Below are 11143 nucleotides of genomic sequence, written 5' to 3'. Positions count from 1 at the left end.
CCGAATATAATTTTGTATATCAGCCTTCGTGAATCCAATACTTTCTCTACCACCAGCTTGCCTCGAACTTAACTCAAAGGCTTTACGAACGAGTATTCCACAATCGGCAGCCAACTCCACATCAATAGCTTGCACTGACTTGATTTTTCGCTGCAACCGCATCATTTGGGCACAATCCTCACTGATGAGGGGATGGTTGTGAGTACATTAAAATCTTTGACAATGTACTTACCAAATTCCACATTAAAGGCAATAAGCATGCGTGCACGACAATCGGTGCGTGTTTCAGCCCTTCGATTCTTCATTTTCTTATCCCTCTTGTCCTGACCTCTTTTTCCCTCCTTGCTACATACAAAATTTCTAGATGTTACTTTTCTATCCTTCCGACTGTTATTTTTGTACTCTCTCCGGAAACTAAAAACCACTCTGCCACCATATTCATTGTAAAAATCATAAGCCGCTTCTTCGGAATCAAACTGCATATCAACGCGGGGTATCCATTCTACTTCAGGAATTTCACAAACTGAATCGCTATCTGTCTCTTCAATGTGAATAATTGCCTCTTCAATAGCCATAACTATAATAGCAAACCTACAAAAATATGATAAAAAAGTAGGTATATCATAACAGCACAACATTTATATGACATATGTCAACACTTTCATAAATACAGTATCACATATTTCACCTAAAACATCCACATCAAATTTACTTCTACACTAATATCATGCATTACCATTCATGTAAGAACTTTATCACATGTACCATATGTTTCCATCACAAATATATCTAACATGTTTCAACTGTACACTAGATATGCAAACAATTTGTGACAAACATAAAATTACTTTGATAACACAACTTTTGCATAATATATGTCAGCCGTTTTGTAAATACAGCATCACACATTTCACCTAGCATATACACATCAAATTTATTTCTACACTACTATAATGCATTACCATTCATGCATCCATTTTCTAACATGTGTCATAAAAAATACATGCAACATACTACAATTGTACACTACTGTAAAATATATAACTACAATATCACATCTTTTACCTAACATATTCACTGAAAATTTAATTCTACACTACTATAATGCATTAACATTGAAACAAGAACTTTCTAACATCTGGCATATGTTACCATAACAAATAAATCTAACACAATTCAAATGTACACTAGATATGCAAACAATTGGTTGCAAATATAATTTTACATTCATAACACAACATTTCTATAACATATGTCACCAGTTTCATAAGTACAACATCACATATTTAACATAACAAATCCACATAAAATTTAGTTGTACACTACTATAATGCATTAACATCCAGCCAAGAAATTTGTAACATGTGCCATATGTTGCCATAAGAAATAACTGTAATATAATTCAAGTGTACACAACATATGCAAACAATTGGTGGCAAACATAATTTGACCTTCACAACACAACTTTTTTATAACATATGCCAATAGTTTTATAAATAGAATATCATATCTTTCAGTTAACAAATTCACATAAAATTTACTTCTACACTACTATAATGCTTTACCATTCATGCAACCATTTTTTAACATGTACTATATGTTAACAGATTAAATTCATATAATAAATTTCAACTGTACATTAGATGTCAAAACAAATGGTGTCAAATATAATTTGACTTTCTCACCACAACTTTTATATAACATATGTCAACAAGTTCAGAAATACAACATCACATATTTGACCTAACATATCCATTAAAAATTTACTTCTACACTACTATAATGAATTACCATTAATTGAACTTTTTTCTAATATGTGGCATATGTTGGCATAACAAATACATCTAACATAATTCAAACTTAAATTAGATATGCAAACAATTGGTGGCAAACATAATTTGACCTTCACAGCACAACTTTTTTATAACATATGCCAACAGTTTCATAAATAGAATATCACATCTTTCAGCTAGCATATTCACATAAAATTTACTTCTACACTACTATAATGCTTTAGCATTCATGCAACCATTTTCTAACATGTGCTATATGTTAACAGATCAAATTTATATAACAAACTTCAACTGTACATTAGATGTCAAAATAGATGGTGTCAACCATAATTTGACTTTCTCGCCACAACTTTTATATAACATATGTAAACAGGTTCAGAAATACAACATCACATATTTGACCCAACATATCCATTAAAAATTCACTTTTACATTACTATAATGAATTACCATTAATGAAACTTTTTTCTAACATGTGGCATATGTTGCCATAACAAATACATGTAACATAATTCAAACTTAAATTAGATATGCAAACAATTGGTGACAAACATAATTTGACATTTACATCACAATTTTTTTATAACATATGTCAACAGTTTCAAAAATAGAACATCACATCTTTCAGCTAACATATTCACATAAAATTTACTTCTACACTACTATAATACTTTAGCATTCATGCAACCATTTTCTAACATGTGTTATATGTTAATAGATCAAATTCATATAATAAACTTCAACTGTACATTAGATGTCAAAACAATTGGTGTCAAACATAATTTGACTTTCTCACCACAACTTTTATATAACATATATTAATAAGTTCATAAATACAACATCACATATTTGACCTAACATATTCATTAAAAATTTACTTCTACACTGCTATAATGAATTACCATTAATGGAACTTTTTTCTAATATGTGGCATATGTTGCCATAACAAATACATCTAACATAATTCAAGTTTAAATTAGATATACAAGTAATTGGTGGCAAACATAATTTGACTTTTACATCACAATTTTTTTATAACATATGCCAACAGTTTCATAAATAGAACATCACATCTTTCAGCTAACATATTCACATAAAATTTACTTCTACACTACTATAATGTTTTATCATTCATGCAACCATTTTCTAACATGTGCTATATGTTAACAGATCAAATTCATATAACAAACTTCAACTGTACATTAGATGTCGAAACAATTGTTATCCAACATAATTTTACTTCCTCACCACAACTTCTATATAACATATGTCAACAAGTTCATAAATACAACATCACATATTTGACCTAACATATTCATTAAAAATTTACTTTTACACTATTATAATGAATTACCATTATTGGAGCTTTTTTCTAATATGTGGCATATGTTACTATAACAAATACATCTAACATAGATATGCAAACAATTTCTGGCAAACATAATTTTACCTTTACAACACAACTTTTTTTTAACATATGTCAACAGTTTTATAAATACAACATCACATCTTTCACCTAATATATTCACATAAAATTTACTTCTACACTACTACAATGCTTTACCATTCATGCTACCATTTCCTAATATGTGTCATATGTTAACAGATCAAATACATCTCAAATACGGCAACTGTACACTATATATGCACACAATTGGTGGGAAACCTAACATATGCACATATAATTGACTTCTACACTACTATAATGAATTACTATTAATCCAACCGTTTTATAACAAGTGGCATATGTTGACCTTCACAACACAACTTTTCTATAACATATGTCAACACTTTCATAAAAATAACATCGCATCTTTTAATATTCAAAATATACAAATACTATTCTAAAATTTTATTCAAACTGAAAAGTAATAAAATTTAGGATTGAACATGGCTAAAACAGATGAATATGGACATAACATTGGCACAAGAACAAGCTTTAAAATGGTATATGCATATAAAATCGTAAACTTTTATTATAACTGATAACTAATATAGTTTATTCACAAATAAAGTTATTTCACAAAGGCTAAAACAGAGAAATATGGACATATCATAGGCACAAGAACAAGCTTCAAAATCTGGTATATGCATATACAATCATAAAATTTCTTTGTTCAGTGATGACTAATAGGATTCATTCAAAAAAAGAGAAAAAAGGCTAAAATAGATAAATAGGAACATAAAATACGCACAACGACAAGCTTCCCAATTCTCGGGTTGCCTGAAAATAAGAATAATTCATGCTCATCAGGACTAATAACCCAGCCTTCAGATTTTTGGATTACCAATAATCACCACCGGATTTGATATATCATTATGAATAAAGTTACAAGAAATTCAAAATAACAACCTAATATTTATAATGATCAGAGCTTCTCGCCGGACTGGTTGATCAGAGCTTAAGCTGATCACCGGAATGGATGATCAGACATTCACCTCCTTACCGGAATCCTTCACCTTCTTGCTAGAATAGATGATTGTAGCTTCAGCTTCTCGTCGGAAGGGATGATCGGAAGTTCAGCTTGTTGCCGGAATGTATGGTGATTTTTTCGAACCGAGCTTCTGAACACGGTCCTTCTCTTCAAAAATCTTTATATGTCTAAACAGGGACCATCTCTTCATAAATCTTCATCTTTATGTGTCTAATGTATCTTCATCTTTATGTTCATATAACAGAGAGTTTTTGACCAGTTTGAGAAGAGAGTTTTTGTTTTACAGAGCAGAGGCTTCAATTATGTGTTTTTGGTTTATAGAGCAGAGCAGAGGCATATATATGTATACATATATCAGATCAGTTTTGGCTCCAACCTTAATTTTGGTTTTGGGGGGAATTTTAACTTGAAAATGAAATACACAAAGGGAAGGGCGTCCATAAGGGTAAAAGTAGGAGTATGTACAGAAATGGTATAAGCAAAACTACAGTGACTACCCAATTTACCTTATTTGCCACATCAGCCGAGAGCCCAGCACTAGACCGGTTCCAATGAGATGCGAATGGAGACAATTTTTCTCCTAATATTTCTACACTACAAAATTCTTCTTTATAGGTTAATCATATAACAATGACAAGAATACAAGGTAAATTAGGGGTGGACAAAAATTTGGTAAAATCGAAAATTCAAATCAGATCAGATAGGTCATGGTTTGGGCTCATTTAAGACCAAATTGGACCAAACCAAACCGTTAAGTTATATATATATATATATATATATATATATATATATTATGTATAATATATATATATATATATTATACATATAATATAATATAATATAATTCTGAATTGTGGTGTTTGTTGTTAAATTAGTAGTTATATGTATTAAGCTATTAGCAGTGTTCATTAATTCTTTTCAGTTCCAAAAGTGATAGAGAAAAATAAATATATTAATACATTTGAATGTATTAACTTATGTTCTAAAAATGAATGTCTTAGCAGTTTTGCCTTTGCATTTTAAAATATAAATAATTTATATAATAGTAAAAATAAATAAATAAATAAATAAATAAAGAGGAACCATGAAACTGCATCGGTGTTTTATGATTTGGTTTGGTTCGGTTTCTTTGGCCAAATGGTTCGATTTGGCTCTAGATTTTCTAAAACCGTTAGGAAGAGTTTGGTTTCAAAAAAAACTCTTAAACCAATCCAAACCGTATCGTGTGCACCGTAAGTTAAATGATTAAATTCACCCGTATAACTTAATTTCAAAATAAATTTTATGTTAAATCAGACAATGGGTTGACACTTATTATTTTTTGGACAATATTTGGTGAGTAGTTCATCCATACTGACCGTTGATATTGTCCAATTACAAATACACATATAATATGTGATTGTAAAATACACATATAATATGTGATTGTAAAATCACGAAAGTGAAAAATAAGAAAATCAGATGGATGATTGAATTTATTTAAAAAAAAAAAAAAGTTATTATCCTTATTTATCACTTTCTTGATTTTATAATCATATATTATATGTGTAGGTCAGTATGAATGACCTATTCACCGGTGAGTAGACAATTTTTTTTTTTGTTTTTTTTTGTTTTTTTTTTTTGAAGTATATACACACTTTTTTCCTTCTGACCCTATACCACTCAGGTCAAACTCTCTTTGGTGTCTAGAGAGTTTATTCCTAGTATATAGATTTAGCAAGGCAATTGAAATGTTAATAGCCCATGGTTTAGAAATTACAACGTGTTCCCCATTTAGGCCTAAAGTGGCCCATTCGGTAGAAATCGAGCTCGTACAGCAGGGCTGACACATTAAGGCTAGAACAATGGCCCAAGATCGGCCCTCAAACATAACATAATTCAACCATTTTTCTTCTCTGTTTTAATTGGCAATATTTAGGTCCTCCCACGAGAGACTGAACTTTATCATTTCAGTTAAAGTGGTCTATTACAATTAAGACACATTTAAATTTTTTTACTACTAGTTATTATCCAACTTCACTCGAATCTAATTTTTTTTCTTTCCTTATTTAAAATATTTAGAATCCCTTAAACCCAAATCCAATTTTTTTTTTTTTTTTTTACCCAATCTCAATCTGAAATCCTAGTCTATTTACATCAATCAAATCTCAACTTTTATTCAATATGTAAAATAATATATAAACCAAAAGAAGCTTATAAGTGACACAAAACTATACCAATCAAAATTTGCAATATTTGTAAACTTTTAATTTTCCTTTTTCATATTTTCCACCAATGTGAGAAAGGCGAAAAAAAAAAATAAAAAAAAATAAAACCTTAGCCCTATCAATTGAAGGTGAATGGAACTTGGGAGGGATGCAAATGATAGATCTAACTCTGACAAAAAATAAATCTATGAGAAAAACTAACTCTAACTAAGAAATATATATACGAGAAAAGGTATATTCAAATATAAGTTAATATCAAATTTTCATATAATATTTCAAGGTCATGTTCATTCCTTATTCAACACAATCGTATTTTTTTGGAAAGGAAAAAAAACTTTGGGATTCGGTTTAACCAGTAAGAAAATGAGTAATAATTATTTTTTAAAAATTTAAACATATATTTAAATTGTATTGGACCACATCAACTAAGAGGATAAACTTTATCATCTTATGGGAGGATCCAAGTATTGTCCTGTTTTAATTATCCCTACCATATAAACCAAGGAACAATGCTTGCGTCCTGCACAGGGATAAGCCCCTTTTTCCGGGTTAAACCCGTTTTTCTTATCATTCTATTCTCTTTCTCTTTCTCTCAATACCTAAACTGCACCACCCATTCTAATATTCCCATCTCTCTCCACCATGCGCTGCCTCAACAACCACCCCAACATCCTCAAAATCCATGAAGTCCTCGCCACCAAAACCAAGATCTACCTTGTCATGGAGCTTGCACAGGGCTGTGAGCACTTCGTCCAACTCGCCGGTGAACAAGGAAGGGACGGCCAACGAAAGCTCTGGCCAAGCCATCAAATAACTCTCCTCTCATCTCCATCTCTTTCTATTTTTCTCTCATCTCATATCTTCAAGTTATATGTATATATATATATATATCTCTCTCTCTCTCTCTCTCTCTCTCTGCACCTCTGTATTCGTTCATCCAACTCCTTTTTCATCATCCGTTCTTCGTTTTTTTTTTCTTGCCCTTAATCATCTCTAATCGCAATCCATCATCTAATATGCACAGATAGAGAACAATTCGACCTAAGGTTTGAAGAGCATAAAATTGGGGGGTTTTGATTTGAAGTAAAAATTGCAAAAATTGTTGGGTCGCATTGCAATTGGGGTTGAAAGATGGAAAGATTAGAATGGGTCTGTTGCGGCACAATTTAGGTATTGAGAGAGAGAGAGAGGAGAGTGAGAAGAAAAAACAGGTTTAATCCGGACAAATGGCGTTACCCATATTTTTATTATTTTTTATTTTGAATAGGTATCAACATACACAGGATGCAAGCATTGTTATGAACTAAGCACACTCGCATATACATAATACATAATATATATTGTGTGCAAATATAATTACAGTGAAATGGACTTTAGTCGAAGATGCATTAAACTTAGGTAGGTCACAGACATTCATCAAATAATTTCAGTTGACCTGCTTTTCATTTTAGTCACAAAATGCCATCAGACCATAAAAGGGTCTTGCCTTAGGTGACTTTCTTTTTTCATACACGCGGTCTATTCATATAATTATGTATTGCTCCTCACATTCAAGTTAATACACACACACAAATATGTCCAAATTGCCACTTATTTAGCGGGACAAAAAAAGACAAATTAAATATGGGTGTATGTCATTAGAGCAACTCCAATGCTCTCTCGTTTGGGCCTCTCAAACTCAAAATATGAGAGTTGAGTAAAAAAGAGCCTCTCCAATGGGCTCTTATTTGAGCTCTCAAAATTTGAGATTCCCAAATTTCTTCTCATATATGGCAGCTGCCATATTTTTTTGGCAAGTCTCTCATTTCTCAATACGGTGTCGTTTCTCACCAGTCATCACCCACTCGCATCTCTATATGTATATTATATATATAATATAATATATATATTAATATATATAAATTTCTGAAAAAAAAAATTACATAAAAAAGTTAATTCACAAATAGTGGTAAAAAAATTATAATTTTTTTTTTTTTTTTTTATCCTTTTTTGACCAGAAATTTTAGATTTGCACTTCTTTTTAATTAGGTTTAATTTTAGTTTCCTTTTAATGTCTACAATTTGACTTGGAATGTGCCTAATATTAATATTACTGATGCAAATATGAATGGTGTGAATGGTAGTTGAAAAAAAATAGTGGTTGTGTTAAAAAATAGTATTTTGCATGAAATGTACCATTAGAACAGAATTACTAAAATGTAGCATTTTAGCATTGTAACACCTGTCAAAATATATATTTGGCATGTGAAAATAGGTTTTAACATTGGAGATTACCCATATTTTTATTATTTTTTATTTTGAATAGGTATCAACATACACAGGATGCAAGCATTGTTCTGAACTAAGCACACTCGCATATACATAATACACAATATATATTGTGTGCAAATATAATTACAGTGAAATGGACTTTAGTCGAAGATGCATTAAACTTAGGTAGGTAAGCTCAAATTGACATAATAGAAAAGGGTTACGCCTATCTACTCAGTACTCAATGATTAAATGATGTAAGTTTAACAAACTTGCCCACATCCTTAGCAAACTCTACAAAAGCAACAGCCTCTCTCCCTGCCCTGACGTCGACTCCATACCTTAAAAACGATGGAATGAACAACCGGATGCCGGTAACCACCACGAACACAAGTACCAGCGGACCCGACACGATCCGTGGCAATCGGAATTTGCCATCAACCGCCTTCTTGATCACAATTTCTACGGCCAAACACATCCCATGAAGGAGAAAGAAGCACGTGACCTCCCATGTGGGCTTCACTCTTCCAAAGTTATAGAAAATCAATTCATGCATCATACCAGACAAAAAAAATGTTGCGAGTACTGCTGGAAGCGGGCTCCACTTTCTCCCTATGAAGCGGGTAGATATGGATCGGACGGGATCGTAGACAGTCGGGCGTAGGATACCAGTAACCATGAGGTTCCACCTTCTGCCCCAAAAGTCTTGCAACGAGCTAGATAGGTAAGGGTCATCAAACTGTGGCTCGAGCTCCAACCGGGCTAGGGCTCGAACCAGGGCCCCAACCATGGCTAACATCAGGTCAAGGGATAAGTATATGTGAAAGCAATATAGCAACATTATAAATTTTGGATGGTAATATTGTTTATAGCTATAGGAACGCAAAAGAGTAGAGAAAAGCATAATCTTTATGGCATAATTTAGAGGTGATTTGTGGCTTTTTTGGGTGGTTTGGTGAGATGGGTGGTTTTGAATCTTGATGGGTAGACAAGCTATGGTGATGAAACGCGACAAAGGTATTGGTGGGTTAGGAGATAAAGGACCCTTACCATAGGCAAAGAGGAGGAGCTTGAAGTCGGCAAGCCATGATATGAAGAAATTGGTTGTGCTTCCAAGATTTACTGAGGAGAGATTGAGAGGAAGATAGAGAAAGAGACCTACTATTGGGAAAATGGCAACAAGTCTAGGAGGACCTTTGGGGATGAACTTGCCTATGGCATGACAGTAGCAAATAGATGCCAAGACTGTGATCAATAACACTATGAAATTGTTGATTTCACCTTCCATTATATATATATAAATATATATATCTCCCTCTCTTGAGATTGAACTGTGAAGATCGCACTAGAAATATAGGGATGTTCTACATATAATATATAGCATCTGAAGTGAAATAGGAAGACAGCATATATAGAGTAACATTGAGATGTAGAGATGCTTGGTCAAACTCTTGTACAATAACAAAATCATTTATTTATTAGTGATAATTGTTATGTGGGGCAATCATTTATTTATTAACGGGATTATTTTGATTGATTCTTAAGATGTAACTTAGATACGTATTCTAACTTAATAAAGTGTTGACTTTGCATTATTATCTGGAGATGAATGGAGGGGGGACAATACTTGTGTCCAAATCAGGTTGGACACGGTTCATCTAACCTGGTGACGTGGACCAATCTGGGTTGGACATGTGTTAAATTTTTTTAAAAATTAAAGTGGATATTACCCAACTTAATTTCGATATGACCCATTGCTCTAACAATTTTAAGGGACCAAAATAACCCTTTCTTCCCCCTCTTCATTTTCTCTCTTACATATTCTCCTTCACCCACGTCTCAACCCAAATCCATTATCGTCAACCATCCACATAGCCATGACTTGGGCTCCTGCTGCCAAAAGGAGAGAGAGACTACAACAACTCTCTGCTACTTTACAACAACAACAACAACAACAGTTAAGTCTGAGAGGACTAGGAGGAGATCACGATGATCAGACTAATATCCATCCCAAAATGCACAGAAAGATTAATAATCCAACTAATTTCTCTCTCTCTCCCTCTCTATCTATATATATCTATATGACAAAAACACACACTCAATTCTGATTAATTCTTTTTAACGCACCCACTATTTTGATGGGTTTCTAGATTCATGTACGGATTGTAAAAGAACAAAGGAAACAAATTGTGACTTATTATTAGATAATATAATATATGATCAAATTTGTTTTTATATTTTTAGTAAAAGGGTATTATGAAAAAGCAAATTTTCTATTTACAGATTTTTATTGGTAATTTTTTAATAAAAAAACCCAACACTCGTACTAACTTCATGCAATGGAATTTATTGGTAATATTTACAGGTTTTTATTGGTAATTTTTTAACAAAGGAAACCCAACAATTTTTTTTGGTAAATTATAGTTTTGGAATTTGTCACTTCAAAAAAAAGATATTT

General features: G+C 32.1%; 1 protein-coding gene across 1 annotated transcript; it reads right to left on the bottom strand.

Moving 5' to 3' along the window:
* Positions 1 to 8747: 8747 nt before the first annotated feature.
* Positions 8748 to 10046, bottom strand: LOC132310181 (acyl-CoA--sterol O-acyltransferase 1-like). The gene has a single exon (XM_059808421.1). It carries the CDS (start codon positions 9971 to 9973, stop codon positions 8927 to 8929), a length of 1047 nt encoding a protein of 348 aa, XP_059664404.1. The 5' UTR covers positions 9974 to 10046; the 3' UTR covers positions 8748 to 8926.
* Between the last annotated feature and the right edge of the window lie 1097 nt (positions 10047 to 11143).

Source organism: Cornus florida, unplaced genomic scaffold (assembly GCF_030987335.1).
Source record: "Cornus florida cultivar Cherokee Brave unplaced genomic scaffold, ASM3098733v1 CherokeeBrave_3.0.0_Hap2_Chr01, whole genome shotgun sequence".
Lineage (NCBI taxonomy): Eukaryota > Viridiplantae > Streptophyta > Magnoliopsida > Cornales > Cornaceae > Cornus > Cornus florida.
Note: the sequence above shows the minus strand (reverse complement) of the source record. Positions and strands in the feature narration are given on the sequence as shown.